This window comes from Antechinus flavipes, chromosome 5, assembly GCF_016432865.1.
Source record: "Antechinus flavipes isolate AdamAnt ecotype Samford, QLD, Australia chromosome 5, AdamAnt_v2, whole genome shotgun sequence".
NCBI lineage: Eukaryota > Metazoa > Chordata > Mammalia > Dasyuromorphia > Dasyuridae > Antechinus > Antechinus flavipes.
Window position 1 is genome coordinate 295,138,942 of NC_067402.1, and position 14,404 is coordinate 295,153,345.

The 14,404-nt window shown below is 68.7% G+C and overlaps 2 protein-coding genes across 4 annotated transcripts; both read right to left on the reverse strand.

The window, feature by feature from the left end:
• Window positions 1–2,533: 2,533 nt before the first annotated feature.
• On the reverse strand, window positions 2,534–7,213 carry TRMU (tRNA mitochondrial 2-thiouridylase). Of its 3 annotated transcripts, none has more exons than XM_051962841.1 (11): window positions 7,088–7,209; window positions 6,209–6,374; window positions 5,864–5,970; window positions 5,533–5,655; window positions 5,178–5,350; window positions 4,802–4,855; window positions 4,648–4,714; window positions 4,325–4,425; window positions 3,738–3,882; window positions 3,582–3,664; window positions 2,534–3,175 (listed from the first exon to the last, which is right to left on the reverse strand). In XM_051962841.1, exons 1-11 carry the CDS (start codon window positions 7,188–7,190, stop codon window positions 3,011–3,013), a joined length of 1,287 nt encoding a protein of 428 aa, XP_051818801.1. In that variant the 5' UTR covers window positions 7,191–7,209; the 3' UTR covers window positions 2,534–3,010. The 3 variants fall into 3 exon arrangements, with proteins under 3 accessions (XP_051818801.1, XP_051818802.1, XP_051818800.1); XM_051962842.1 differs by having other exon boundaries at window positions 7,025–7,095; XM_051962840.1 differs by having other exon boundaries at window positions 4,648–4,855; window positions 7,088–7,213.
• A 1,076-nt stretch (window positions 7,214–8,289) lies between these two features.
• GTSE1 (G2 and S-phase expressed 1) lies at window positions 8,290–14,404 on the reverse strand. Its single transcript, XM_051962843.1, is given in 11 exon segments — window positions 8,290–8,463; window positions 8,560–8,781; window positions 9,023–9,389; window positions 9,543–9,739; window positions 10,133–10,205; window positions 10,393–11,302; window positions 11,305–11,413; window positions 11,568–11,672; window positions 11,851–12,343; window positions 12,507–12,564; window positions 12,888–14,404. Coding segments are annotated over 11 exon segments (2,679 nt in total). The 5' UTR covers window positions 12,946–14,404; the 3' UTR covers window positions 8,290–8,376.

Here is a 14,404-nt window from a genome sequence, read left to right on the forward strand (position 1 = left end):
GGGAGCCCCTCTACTTTGCTCCTCCCCATTAGGCAGAAAGGGACCCAAGCTCAGAGACCGTAGGTGACTGGCCGGTGACCGAGGGAGGACTCGCACCCAGACCTTACAACTCCGCACCGCCCCCCCCAGCCCCAGAGCGCTCCCAATGCTCCCCAGAATGACTGTGCTTTCCGCACTGTGCTCCCCTGCAGCCTCCAGCTGCCCGGGGGCCGCGGTGCCCCCTCCCCTTCCCCCCCCCCCCCGCCTGGGCCCCTCTGGCTGACTGCTGCCCACACCGAGCCCACGGTCACTGAAGCCTCCCACTCCGCTAAGTGGGCTGGAGCCCCCCTCTCCCCAATCCGCCACCCCCCCCCCGCTGTCATGGGGGGCACGTCTTGTTTCCGCGTCAGCTGGTGCTGGGAGCTGGCTGGGGGAGAAACGCCCGGGCGGGGGATCTCGCAGCTCTGAGGAGAGAAGGCTCCCCCCGCACCCCAAGACGCCGGCTGGCACACACCCGGGCAGAGACCCGTCCGCGCCGGGCCCCTAGCCTGGTCGCTCCTGCAGGATGGGGGAGGATCTTTCCCAGAACCTTCCTAGCTCCTCTCCTGCCGGGGCCGCTTCTTGGCCTGTTGCCCTCCGCCTTAAACCGAGCGGCAAAGGCTGGGCTTTTACTCACTCTCCCCTTCTCGGAGGCTAACATCACACTTGCCATCGCCAGGGAGGAGCCGCAGTCGTTTCCCCGCTCCCAACCTCCTCTTCGGGCTCAGTCTCGGCCGCGGCTCATCGGCACCGGGCCGCTGGCTCCCAGTTCTGCAGCCGGTCGGCGGGCCTTCGGGACGGAGGGGTCTGACTGTCGGGGCGCCGGCTGCCCCCGCCCCGCTGGGCTCCCGCCGATGCCCGGGTTAAAGGAGAGCGGCGCTCCAGTGGCGCGAGGGGCTGGCCGGGCCCGCTTCCACTTCCTGATCCGGACTCCATTCTCCAGTCTGATTCTGGTCCGGCCCTTGGCCACAATGGCGCGGCGGGCACCGGCTGCCAGTTTGGGGTTCGTGCTGGTCGGATCTCCTCCATTCACAGATGAGGAAACAAAAGCCCAAATCCAACACTGCCCAGTGGGGGCCCACGGCTGAGCAGGGGAATGGGGCGGAGAAAGGGCGCGGCGGCGGCAATGCTGCTCCCTGGATCCCGCCGGCCTGACAGCTGACCGCGACCCTGAACTGCACAACGTACAGCTAAGACCAGAGAAGCCGGCCGGCCCAGCCACCCCCGGCACTCGGCCGCTGCGGGATGGACAAGTGATTTTTCCAAGGTCAGAGGGAGGATGGCACCCGGGCCTTCGACCCTGGCACCGGGCCCTCTCTGCTCTGCCCAGCTGGACCCTGCAGGAGGGCAGAAGGGAAGCACTGGCTGAAGGGCTTCAGACGTTCCGGCAGGGCAACGAAGGGCAACTCCGCCGCGAGCAGAGGGGAGAAGGGGGATGGCCGTTTCTCAGGTGCTTCTAGGCCCCGTCGGGGATGGACTCAAGCCCCCTTTCACCAGGCTACTCAGTAACTCCGGGGCAGCTCCTGATCGGGGCGGCCCACGCAGAAGGCGCCATCCCCCATGGCCGGCGTCCGTCACACGCCTGTTGGCTGAGCCCTGACTGGTGTGGCGAGGGGTCAAGGGGCAAGCCCCGGCTGGGCTCTCGGGGTCACTGTCAGGCCCTCAGGGGACACCCTGTGACAGACGGGCTATTTTCAGACAGGAAGCAGTGGGGGTTGGGTAAGGAAGGGCTGCAGGGATCCCGGCCTGCTGGGCCAAGGGTCCGGGCTCTGTCACTTGTGACCTGAGCCTCAGTTTCCTAATCTGTAAAACGAGAAGCGGGCTTAGATTATCAGACAGGGAGCGCAGCTTCCTGCCATCTGTGTGGTGGGGACAGGACAGGGAGCTGCCCCCTCCCATGGCCCGCAGGTCCTGGCCCTCCATTCCACAGGAAGGAAGAACCATCACAGAGGGAGGGAGGAGGAGCTAGGGGAAGCCCCCCGAGAGAGGGGGGGTCACCTTGTAGCTCTCTCCCTGCCCACCTCCCCATCGAGGCTGCTGCAGATGGCAGCCCTGCCAGGATCAGTGACTCCCCCCTCAGCCAGGGCCTGGGGGTGCAGCGCTGTCCAGCACGAGGCTGAGCCGAGGGCTACAAAGTGAGACCGGGCTTTGGAGGGTCCTCCCAAGGGATGGGAGGAGGCATCAGGGGAGGCTTCATGGAGGCGGCAGCCAGGGAGGGAGGGAGGGCACAAGCCTGTAGCATCACCCATCAGGGCCCCGGGAAGCTCACCACCTGCCAGAAACCAGGCTCGTGTGGGTCACCAGGAATGGGATACGCCGTCTTCCCGGGCACTCCCGGACTCGCTGTGGGCCTGCAGTGCAAGTGGGGACGGAGGACCCCCCGCAGTCCAGACTGGAGGGCTCAGGTGGCCTCCCTCAAATCCCAGGGGCACAAGGACAGGCCTTCGGGCAGCCCCTCGAGCCCCCACCACGAGCAGTTCTCTGGCAAGAGCGGCGAGGGACCGGAGGCACCACGGCCACTTCACAACTTTATTTCTTTTTCTTTTTTTTCCTGAGGCAGTTGGGGTTAAGTGACTTGTCCAGGGTCACACAGTGTTAAGGCCAGATTTGAACTCGGGTCCTCCTGACTTCTAAGTCGCCACGAAGCAGCAGCCGGACGGCTCCGGGCCAGGGCCCAGGGCTGGGAAGACGCACACACAGGCTGATCCTGGCCAATCTTTCGCCCGGGCCGCCTCCATCTCCTCACCTGTCACATGAGAGACCTCTCCTGGCCTCTGCCCAGAAGGCCCAAGGGGGACGCGGGGCGTCTGACGGAGGCTCGGGGGGGCCTCCCCGCTGCGGTCAGCCTCTGGGCTGGGCCCCCACAGCGAGGACCCCCACGCTTCCTGCCCCTGGCCGCTGGCGTGGGGGGGGGCAGTCGGGGCCCTGCAGAGCTTGTCCTCAGCCGGGGGCAGGCCCAGAGTCCGGCCCGCTGCGATCCTGCTCCCAGGGTTCAGTGGGGGGGGGCCGCGGGGGGGCCGGGGTCCCCACTGCCATTGGAGGCCTCTCTGCTCGCGGCGGCCTGGCTCCTGCCCAGCTGCAGCGTGTAGGCCGAGGGCCCCAGTCTCATGATCTTCCCGCTTCCGAGGCACTCGTCCCCCTTGTAGAACACGGCAAACTGGAAAAGCAGCGTCCGGTGAGGAAAACCAACGAGGGGGACACGGCTCCCCCGCCCTACGGTCTGGCCCACCCGGGGGCTTCCCACGGTGGGGAAAGAGCCAGGGGCACGACAGGACACCCCCCGCCCTGCAGCCCAGCCTCCTCAGGGGCTCCTAGCGGGGAGGGGAAAGAGCCAATGGTGCGACAGGGCACAGCCCCTCTGAGGTCTCCCACTGACCCTCAGGCCCTTTCCTCCGGGAGCCCTTCCCCACCCCGTTACCCCACTCGGAGGGCCTGCTGCAGCAGCTACATCCTCCATCCCCAGGGGCCCCCTCAACGTCCGGGGGTGGGGAAGAGGCCAGGATGGGGACGCCGCCCCTCGGCTGCCTGCCCAGGGGAGACCGAGACCCAAGGCCGGTGCTGACCTGGCCCGTGGCGAGGGCTTTCATGGGCTTCACCGCGGTCACCCACACGCTGCCGTCCTGATTGAGCGTCAACACGCAGGGAGCTGCGGGGCAAAAGCGGGGGTCAGGGCCCGCGGGGGGCTCCCCAGGAGCAGCCCCCGCTCCGGCCGCGCTCACCTAGCGCCATCTGGTGCCGCCAGCGGACGTGACACTCCATCATCTTGTCGTGCACCAGGCGGGCCGGGGGCTCCTCCGCGATCCAGTGCACGCGGCCTGTGCGCAGCACTTCTCGGTAGAGGGCGGGGTGGTCAGGGCCAGGGGCCTGGGGAGGGCGCAGACCACGATGGGCAGCCCCTCTGGGAGAGCCTGCGTGGTGTCCTCTCCCGGGTCTCTCCCACTGGCACCTCTGCCCCCCCCAGCCCCGGGTCTGTCCCGCTGGCACCTCCGTTCCCCAGCCCCGGGTCTCTCCCGCTGGCACCTCCGCCCCCCAGCCCCGGGTCTCTCCCGCTGGCACCTCCGCCCCCCAGCCCCGGGTCTCTCCCGCTGGCACCTCCGCCCCCCTGCCCCGGGTCTCTCCCGCTGGTCTCCCCCGCCCTCCCCTGCTCGGCGCCCGGCCTCAGCTCCTGCCTTCAGGACGCGGGCTTCCTTGATCGGCCTTTGGATGTTTCGGCCTTCAGACCCGAGCCGGGGGCTGCTCCCGGGGGCCCAGCGGGGGTCGTGCCGTGGGCAGCAGGGACCCCCAGCTCCGCCACACACACACTCACCACCAACACGTCTCCGCTGCTCATGTCCTTCTCCACCACGTACCAGGGATCCTTGAGGCCCCCGATTTTAGCTCCTTGGCCCAGGGTGAATAGGAAGCAGCCTGGGGAGGGGTCGGGCACATGAGTCTCCAGCAAGGCCGGTGCCGCCAGGCCGGGCCCTTCCCCCAGCTCACCAGGGCCGGCTTCTCTGTCCCCAGGAGCTTGAGGCGCGCCCCCGCCCCGGGGGACTGGGATCCCGGGCAGCTCGGGCCCCTGGGGGCTCTGGTCCTCAGGGATGGGGGGGCCCTACGCTGGCCCAGAGGTGCCCACGCAGCAACTCTTACCTTGGTGCGTCCCCAAAACCTTGTGATCCTCGATGGAAACAAAGTTCCCCGGACGAGGACGTAAATACTGCAAGAAAGACGGCGTCCTTACACGCAGGAAGCCCCCCGCGGCCCCGACACGCTCCACGGGCGGGCCCTGCCAACGGCGCCTCACCTGGAGCAGGAAGCTTTCCAAGTGCCGCTTCCCGATGAAGCAGATGCCCATGCTCTGGAAGGGAAGCCCACGGTGGGCCAGGTCAGGGGGGCCTTCGGGGACCCCACACTCCCCGGGCTCCAGCCCCCGGCCCCTCTCCCAGCACCGGCCCCCCCCCAGACTTCCTGCGGGAGGCGGCCTTCCCCGCCATGGGCCAGCCCGCGGCTCAGAGCCCCCCAGCGGGACCCCAGAGGGTCCCAGCATCCTTTGGGCGCCCTGGCCCTCCAGAAACGCTGTTAGCCTTTGGGGGCGGGGCTAGGCTGGCTGTGCCTTGTGCAGGGGGAGGGACAAGGACAGAGGGAGGGCCTGTCACTAGGGCCCCTCCCCCAAGCCGGACCTCCTTCCTCTGCAGCACGTGCCCGAGGCCGTTCTCCGCAGCGATTTTCTTCACAAAGTCCTTGGTGAGCCCCCCCAGGGGGAAGATGGTTCTGCGCAAGGCCTCCTGGGAGACCTGGCTGAGGAAGAAGGTCTGGTCTTTGGCGGTGTCCGCCCCCTGCAGAAGCTTCACGGCTGTGGAGGACACAAAAGGTGGGGGGGCCAGGAACTAGGGCGGGGCCCCCAGGGGACCATCTGCGGCAGCAGCAAGGAAACCGCCCCTGCCTCCGCTTCAGAGGGGGTGGCCCTGCCGCTTGTTCCCCGCTCAGCCCCCAGTCCCAGGGTCCCCCGGCCCCCCAGGCTCCTGCCTCACTCACGGTTCCTCACTTCGAAGCGGTTCCTGAAGAGGCCCTGGGGCCTCGGGACGTACTTCTGCTCGAAGACGTCCTCGTCCTCCAGCGACGTCCTGGCGTAGTGGCCGGTGGCCATGGCCTCGGCTCCTGGCCGGGACGTGGGGGAGAAGCGGCAGCGTGAGGGGCCCAACCGGGGTCCTGCCCCACCTCGGCCCCCTCCAGCCCCGGCCGGAACCGGAACCACCAGGGGGCGGGGGTCCCAGCTCCTTAGCGCTGTCCCCCGCTCCGGGCCCCCTCCCCTCCGAGCAGCGCCCACGCACCCCCAGGGTCCAGAAGCAGCCCCTCCCCCACTGACCCAGCTGGTCCAGGGCGTAGCGGAAGAAAGCCTGGAACTTGATGTGCTTGTTGCACAGGATGTCGGGGTTCGGGGTGCGCCCTTTCTCATACTCGTTCAGGAAGTCCCTGCAGCCGGAAGGACGAGGGCATGGGGTCACCTGGAGCAGCGGCCCGGCCGGCGCCACAGACCGCGCACAGTGGCGCCCCCCACAGGCAGGGCGGGCCGGTGGCCCCTGGAGGGCTCAGGGAGGGCAGGCCCAGGACGGCCGGCGTTAGCACACGGCCCCCGGAGGTCTCGGCCCATCCGGCCCGCGCCAGACCGCGCACGGCGGGCGCCCTTCCCCGGGGTCTGGCCCAGGCTTACGTGAACACGTCGTGCCAGTACTCCTTGACGAAGGACACCTGGCGGAAGGGGATGTCCAGCACGTGGCAGGTGCGGGCCGCGTCCTCGCAGTCCCGGTCGGCGGAGCAGGCGCCCCGCTCGTCCAGAGGGTCCCAGTTCCTCATGAACACCCCCGTGACCTCGTAGCCTGTGAGGGAAGGAGGGAGGGCCCTGCGGCTGCCTGCAGATGACCGCCATCCGGGGCCCTCGGGATGGGCTCAGAGGCCCGGCCCGGGAGAGCCCTCGGCCTCGGGAGCTGCCGCCTAAAATGATACAGCCGGGCCAGCCAGGGGAAGCCAACAGAGGAAGAGACCGGTGTCCTCAGTGGCAGGGGGAGGAGCCTCTGCTCCGGGTATCCCTGTCACTCCCAGACAGAAGAGGCGGAAGGAGGCTCACAGCGGCAGGGGGAGGAGCCTCCGCTCCGGGCATCCCTGTCACCCCCAGACAGAAGGAGGCTCACAGCGGCAGGGGGAGGAGCCTCCGCTCCGGGCATCCCTGTCACCCCCAGACAGAAGGAGGCTCACAGCGGCAGGGGGAGGAGCCTCCGCTCCGGGCATCCCCTGTCACCCCCAGACAGAAGGAGGATCACAGTGGCAGGGGGAGGAGCCCCAGCTCCGAGTATCCCTGTCACCCCCAGATAGAAGAGATGGAGGCACACAGCGGCAGGGGGAGGAGCCTCCGCTCCGGGTATCCCTGTCACCCCGACAGAAGAGACTGAGGATCACAGCGGCAGGGGAGGGGCCCCAGCCCAGGGCCCGGCACTCAGCAGGTGTTTAATGGATGCTTGGGGGCTCTCACCCCTGCATGCGCGGACGCCCGGGAGCTAGAGAGCCCCCTCCGCACTTCGGCTCCCGGGCTTACCTCGGCGGCGCAGCAGGAGCGCGGCCACGGCGCTGTCCACGCCCCCAGACACGGCGCACGCCACGCGCCGTCGCACAACCCCGACGCCGGCAGCTGCCGCCATGCCACCAGCCGGAAGTGCAGCCGGCGCCGCGCAGGAAGTACCGCTCAGAACTTCCTGGGCCGGAAAACCCGCCTACGCCAGCCGCGAAGGAGGGGCGGGGCTTCGGAGAGGAAAAGGCGGGACACAGGCTGCGCTAGGGGCGGGGCCTCTCCGCGCTCTCCTGACTTCTCCCCCTCCCCGACCTTCCGTTGTCCCCGCCCACCATGGGGCTCAGCCGGGCCGAGGAGTAGGGAGGAGAGGGAGGAGGAGCGACGGTAGCGGAGGGGAGGCGGGGCCGGTGTCTGCTCGAGTCAAGTCTCTTCTTCCGGAGTGAAGGGGCGGAGAGAGGGAGGAGCAGAGGGTCACGTGACCAAATAAGCCGGAGCAGCCGGAGCTGACCCGGACTCCCCGCCCCCTTCTTGGGGTCCCGGGTTCTCCCGCCTCCGGCGTGACCGAGCCCCGCGGGGTCCCCAGAGAGGCGGCCGGCAACTCCGGAGGCTGAGAGCCCCGAGGCTTTGGGGTTCTTGAGCAGCCGGGCCTGCTGTGCGACCACTGGACGCCGTCTCCAGGTGCGGCTTTTCTGAGCCTTTTCCCGGAGGCCGGAGGGGAGGAGCAAAGAAAAGCTCTGCAGCCTCCAGCGTAGGGGGCCGGACTCCGCAGGCCTCCTCCGTCTTGGGGCCCACAAGCCCCTGTCCCTCTGGCCGGAGCGGCCGGGCCCAGGGAGGTGCTGCCGCAGGGGCTCTCCTGTCCTTGCTGCCCGCCTTCCACTCCCGCCCCATCGGGGTCTCCCCAGAGCGCCTCCTCGAACTCAGGACATCCGCCGTGGGGGCTTCCCACCTCCCGGGACAGCTGGGGACCGGAGCCGCCGGGCTCAGAGGGTGGGGGATGGGCGGGCCTCCACCTTCCCGGGACACCCTCCCCGCTGGCGCTGCCTCGGGCCCCAGGGCCGCAGAGCGTCAAGAAGGGAAAAGCGGGTTCTGAGTTTTATTTAATCTGTTTTGGACCGTGTAAACAAAAGGATAAAAATAAACATAAAAAATAAAATTTCTTAGCTTGTCCCATAAATTACACGTTTTGTCAATGGCGAGACGCTGGGCCTTCTGTCCTGAACGGGCGCGGCCCGGGCGGGCAGCGGGGCAGGGGCCCCCGCCCAGCCCCTCCCTGCGGCAGGCCGGCGCTCCCGCGGGGTCCCGGGGCCGGCGGCCGCCTAAAACTTGAGCAGCAGCGAGTCCTGGTTTTCTTTGTCCTCCCCCAGGGGGCTGAGGCTGATGAGTGGGGAGCTCAGGTCTATCAGCTGGAAGAGAAGGAAGGAGGAGGGGCTGGGGCTGAGGGTGGGCCCTCCCAGAGCCCGCGCTGCGCCTGGAGGCCCCCTGGGCCCGGCCCCACTCACCTGGCCCGTGACCGGCAGGGGCTTGGACGGGCCGCCCGGGGCCGCTTCTGGAGAGTGAAACAGGTCGATGAGAAGCTGGCCTTTGCCGGCCGGGAGCGGGGTCAGGGGGAGCCGCCGCGGGCCCGCCTCGGGGCTGTTGGAGAAGTCGATGAGCGGCCGGCAGGGGGGAGGCGGCGCCGGGACTGCGGGGCAGGCCGGGGCTCCGACGTGGACCAGCTGGGCCTGGGAGAGGAGGCACCCGTCACCTGGGCCCCAGGGCCCACCCAGCCCGCCTGGCGCAGTCCCAGCCTCCGGCGGAGGCAGAGCTTGGGAGGGGAAGGGCCTCCGGCCCCGCTCCCTCTGGGCCCTGGGCAGCCACCGCGCTGGGCCCCGCGGCCCCTTAGCAGCCCCGAGCCTGCCGGGGGACAGCTTCCCAACGTGTGGGGGGCCAAAGGCCGGGGTCACGGAGGAGCATCGGGCTTACCTGCCCCCACACTGCCCGTACCTCAGAGGGGGCCTGCGTGGCCTCCCGCTGCTCTGCGGTCTCCAGCCCAGGGGTCTCCGGCTGCTCCTGGGTCCCTGGCTTGGGGGCCTCCAGCCTGCGGGTCTCCGGCTGCCCCTGAGTCTCTGGCTGCTCCTGAGTCTCCGGCCTGGGGGTCTCCGGCTGCTCCTGGGTCCCTGGCTTGGGGGTCTCCAGCCTGGGGGTCTCTGGCTGCTCCTGAGTCTCCGGCCTGGGGGTCTCTGGCGCCGTCTGCTCCGGAGAAGCAAAGCTGAGGGCCAAAGGCGCCAGCCCCGGGGAGTCCAAGGTGGGACGAGCCTCCGGCCTGCTCGTTTCCTGGGCTTGCTCGGGCCTGGGAGGGGAAAGAGGAGCCTGGGGGGACTGGACCCTCAGGACAGGCCGGGGCGTTCTGGCACAGGTGTCCCGCGGATCCCCTGCAGCCCCTGGGCCCGAAGGCCGGGGAGATGGCGCTTCCCGGGCTGGGCAGGATGGGGCCTCATCTTACCTGCCTTCGGCCTTCCTGGGGGGCGCGCGGGAGGGGGGCCGGGGCGTGGGCCACGCGGGAAGGGCCGAGGCTCGGCGCCTGGACGGCGTGGGCAGGGCGGACAGGCGCCGGACGCTCAGGGGGGTTCGGGCGCCGAGCGCAGGGGGCTGCAGGGCCCCCCCGAGGAGCAGCGGGCAGAGGCGGCCCTCGGGACGGAGCTGGAACACAAGAAGGGCCGCGGGCTCAGCGAGGGCCGCGGGGGAGCCGGGGAAGGTGGGGCCCTGCTGGGCCCGGCCCCCGAGGCTCCCTTGGTGTCAGTCCTGTGGTCAGACCAGACCCTACAGCGAGAAACTGGGGCCTGCGGGAGGCGGCCAGAGGCCAAGAGAGACGCCCACCAGGGAGCCCCGCGCCCCTCCCTCACACGAAGGCCGGGCCCGAGGGAGCTCACGCGAAGAGGGGGCCCCGGGCACAGGGAGCTGAGTGCAGGGGCCGGCACGCGGCCACGATGGGCCCTGGGGTCGAGGCCTCGGGGAGGGGCAGCTGCCGTCCTGTGCCCATGGGCCACAGGCCCCCCTCCCCCCTGGGGCATCGGGCGCATGGCTGCCCTTTACCTTCCCAAGGAGGGCCGCGGGGGCCGCCGGCTCGGGCCCAGGCTGCGAGGAGTCACGGTGTCCGACGAGGCTCCTGGAACCCAAAGGGGCATGAGCTGGGGCCCCCAACAGGCCCACTCCCACTGACCCCCGGTGTTTGAGGGGCCCGGAGGGGAGCACCCCCCGCCCCCCGCCTGCCCGGCCCGGCCTTCTCCCCTTCGAGAAGGGGGACCTGGCACCCTCCCCCCTCCCCCCCAAGGCCGGGCCCCCGGGAGCCTCACCTGCAGAGGGCGCGGCCGCCCGCGGGGGGATGGAGGCCGGGGGTCCCGCCTTGGCTCTGGAGCCGGGCCCCCGGGGCTTGGGCAGCTGAGAGAGCTGGGAGAGGCTGGGGAGGGAGCTCGGCCTCGGGAGCCCCGTCTGGGGCGTCTGCGGCTGCTTCAGGGAAACCGAGGCGGGCTCCCTGGCCCGGGCGGCACAGGGGGTGGTGCGGGCGGCAGAGGGCGCGGCCCGGACCACCTGGCTTTGCTTCGGGTTCCCGCCGCTCGGCTTGGGCCGGGGAGTGTCGGGCAGGTGCCCGAAAGCCTCGCTCGGTTTGGCTGCAAAGCCCGAGAGCCGGAGGCAGAGTGAGGGCCGCTGGTCCCCAGCCCCCTCCCCCCGCCCCGCGGCCCCTCCCCGCCAGCCCGCAGGCTCCCGGGCAGGAACCAGGCCCAACCCGGCCTTGCTGGGCCCCCTGCGGACCCGGCCTGCAGTTACCGCCGCTCGCCACCAGATGGAGGCCGCGAGCAGGCCGGGAGTCCGGGCCCTGGGACCCAGGCCCGGCTCTGACTCTGAGGCTCTTCTGGCAAAGCTCCCGAGGGCGGGCCCAGCTTACACAAGGGAGACCGTGTACCCGCCTGTGCCCGCTGCAGGCCTGCCCCTGCCTGTGCCCGCCCCTGTGCCCACCTGTGCCCGCTGCAGGCCTGCCCCCGCCTGTGCCCCTGTAGGCCTGCCCCTGCCCCTGTGCCCGCCCATGCTCCTGTGCCCACTGCAGGCCTGCCCCTGCCTGTGCCCCTGTGCCCGCTGCAGGCTTGCCCCTGCCTGTGCCCGCCCCTGTGCCCACCTGTGCCCGCTGCAGGCCTGCCCCTGCCCCTGTGCCCGCCCGCACAGCGGCCCCTCCAGCCCCGCGCCCTCTGCCCGAGGAGGGCCCGGCCCCACCTTTGCCCCGCGCGGGGTCCCCGACGAGCTCGAAGCGGGGGTGCTCGTTCTCCCGGGGAGGGCCCTGGGCGGCCCAGGAGGCTTCAGCAGGATCCTTCTCGCCCCAAACTGAAAGAAGGCGCCGAGTCCAGAACGAGCGGAAGGGGCCCGTGACCCTCCCCAGGTCCCGCCCCCCGAGGGTCTCCGTGGGCACGAGGCCGCCTGCCGCTCCCTCAGTCCCGCCCGCCCTGGCCAGGGGCCCCCCTCCCCGCGGGCTCGGCACCTTGCTGGGGGCGCTGCCGGCCTGGTCCGAGGGCTCGGCCCCCAAGGAGGCTCGGGAGCCCGTGGCCGGGGGCCTGGGAGGGGCGGCCTGTCTTCCTGGCGGAGGCTGGAAACCAGAGGGGAAGGCGTGAGAACCACCGTGTGCCCGGCGAGCAGGGCCACGACGAGCGGCCCCGGGGGCGGGGGCAGAGTGGGGGGCACCCCCGGGGCCGCTCGCTTCCCCTCCGGCCGCTCCGCCCAGGCCGACAGCCCCCCCTCTCCCCCCGGGCCGGCACCCGGGCTACCTTGGCAGGGGCCCCCTTTCCGAGCGCGGCCGAGGGCCTGGGGGGCTGCAGGCGGCTGGCGGCTCTCTTCTCGGCCGCCCCTGGGCTCTGAAGCCGGGCGTCGGGAGCGGGCTCCGGGGCCCCCGGGGAGTCGGCGAAGGAGAGCGCCCGCACCGGGCCCGCCTCCGGGGTCGGCACGCAGTAGGTCTCCCTCTTGAGCGCCAGGGGGCTCCGGCGGGCCTGCAGGCCCCGCTCAAAGATGTCCAGCTTCAGCCGGGCCTCCTGCACGAAGTCCTCCCCCGGGCCCGGCTCCGGCGCCGCCTTCTTGCTGCTGCTCTTGATCTGCAGCGCCAGCAGCCGCGCCTCCCGGAAGATCTCCTGGAACTGCTCCCCCACCAGGGGGCTCCAGGGCGGCGACTCGGCGGGCACCAGGCCCTGCAGCTCCAGGCTGGCGGCCACACAGCGCTCCCGGTGCCCGACCGGCCCGAAGAAAACCTCGTCGTCCTCGTTGGCACTGGGGCGCGAGAAGCAGGCGGGCGCCGCTTACGGGGAGGCGGGGGCAGGAAGGGGGGGAGGGGGAGCAGGGGGGGGGCAGGGAGTGGGGGGCAGGGAGTGGGGGGCAGGAAGGGGGCAGGGAGCGGGGGGGGGGGGGCAATGGCCAATGCACCTCCACTTACCTGGATGAAGACAGGGAGAGGTCAAAGTCAAATTTCTCCTCGATCAAAAGAGGAAGGTCTGGAAAAGAGCAGCCGGTGTGGGGGTGAGGGGCGAGGAGGACGCCCCCTTTGTTTGCCCCCACTCAGCCCAGGAGAGAGCCTTTGGGAGGCACCCACCGCGTGCCCGGTGCCTTCGAGGCAGACACGAAGGGGAGGGCCCAGGCCAGAGAGTCCCCCCCAGAGGTGAGCGGCCGGGCAGGGAGGCCGCACTCAGGCCTGGGCTGTGGCCGTGGGAAGGGGCAGAAGCGAGGCTGGGGAGGGGAGGCGGGGGCAGCCCCAAGTGCGAGGTGGGGGGCGGCTCAGCTGGCGTGGGGAAGGCCGTCCGCACCAGCACATCCTTACCGTTCTGGGCTTCTCCCTCGCCGGCTCCCCTCACCGAGCCTTCCTCGCCTTCCTCCATAGTGAACGCCAACAGAGCAGCACCTGCCAGCAAACCCAATGGGAGAGAACACGGACCTTCTCAACCTGGGGAGTCCTTGCCCCATGCTGTGCACATTAATGGGGCGCTAGCTCCCCAATCCTCAATCCCCGTGTTCTTCAGGGATCTCGCCCCTGGGAGGGAGCTGCTCCTGGGTTGGGCTTCTCCTCCTCAGGGTCCCTCGGCCACCAGGCCCCTCTCCAGCCCCACCTGCTTTTAGCAGTGGCCTGAGGCCCCATGAGGTGGCCGAGGTGGGAGGATGGGTGGCCCAGGGTCCTGGCCACAGCTCTGGAGGACAGCAGCAGTGTCTAGGGTCCCAGACAATCTTAGCCCAAGTAGCTTCACACTGCTAAGCCTTAGACTCATCTAAGCGCACATAAAATGTGTGCTTTCTACTTCACAGGGATAAGCATTTATTAAGCACCTACTGTGTGCAAGTCAGGGGGGAGGGGCATTACAAAAACAAAAAGCTCTCAGGGAGCTGATATTCATCTAGAAAGTGTTTCGTAGACCTTCTTGACAGTTCCTGTCATTACATAGGAGGAAAATGGGGGCTCAAGGATGAAATGTCCTGCCCTAGGACACACAGTTGGTACAGTCATAATTCAATATAATAAACATTACATGCTTGTATGTGCTGGGCACAATGCAAAATGCTACAGATACAAAGAAAGGCAAAAAAACTCGAGTGCCTGGCCTCCGAAAGCTCAGGTTCAAAAGGAGAGACAGACAAATACATCCAAATAAGCCTGACGTGGGATAAGTAAGGAAAAAACCAAGAGAACGAAGAGGGGTTGGGGAAGCTTCCTGTAGGAGGAGGGATTCTAGTTGTCAGGGAAGTCAGTAGTTTGAGCAGACTGCTCACAAAATAGCGGACAGAGAATGCCCAGAATCCAAAGGGGGAGGCCCTTATTTGTGAACAGCCAGGAGGCTGCAGTCATTGGATCAAGAGTACTTCTTAGGAAGTTAGGTGGGGGTGGATTGGAAAGGAAGGAAAAGCAGGTAATAAATAAAAGGCTTTCAATGACTAATAGTGCATTTTGTATGGTTTTTTTTTTTTTCCTGAGGCAGTTGGGGTTAAGTAACTACCTTAGGGTCACACAGCTAGGAAATGTTAAGTATGTGAGGCCAGACTCAGGTCCTCCTGACTTCGGGGCTGGTGCTCGAGCCACTCTGCCACCTAGCTGCCCCCTGTATTTGTCTTAAAAGCCATATGGAGCCAATGGAGTTTACTGAGTAGGGGGAATAACACAGTGAGACTTTTACTTTAGGAAAATCACTTGGTAACCAAATGAAGAATGGACAGAAATGGAGAGAGACTAGAGGCAGGTAGACACTCCAGCAGCTATGGCAACAGTCCAGGAATGGGATGAGGAGGCTTGCATCAGCATGGGGGCGGGGCAGAGGAGAGAAGGGGGTATACTGTGGGGATGTTGCAGAG

What these genes read in the sequence shown, in the direction of transcription:
- TRMU (XM_051962840.1), bottom strand. Translation starts at nt 7,190, where the DNA reads ATGGCGGCAGCTGCCGGCGTCGGGGTTGTGCGACGGCGCGTGGCGTGC. An exon ending in CCGCTTCGAAGTGAGGAACC is followed by an intron (nt 5,351 to 5,532) that starts GTGAGTGAGGCA and finishes TGTCCTCCACAG; the next exon opens with CCGTGAAGCTTCTGCAGGGG. An exon ending in GGTTTTGGGGACGCACCAAG is followed by an intron (nt 4,426 to 4,647) that starts GTAAGAGTTGCT and finishes ACCCCTCCCCAG; the next exon opens with GCTGCTTCCTATTCACCCTG.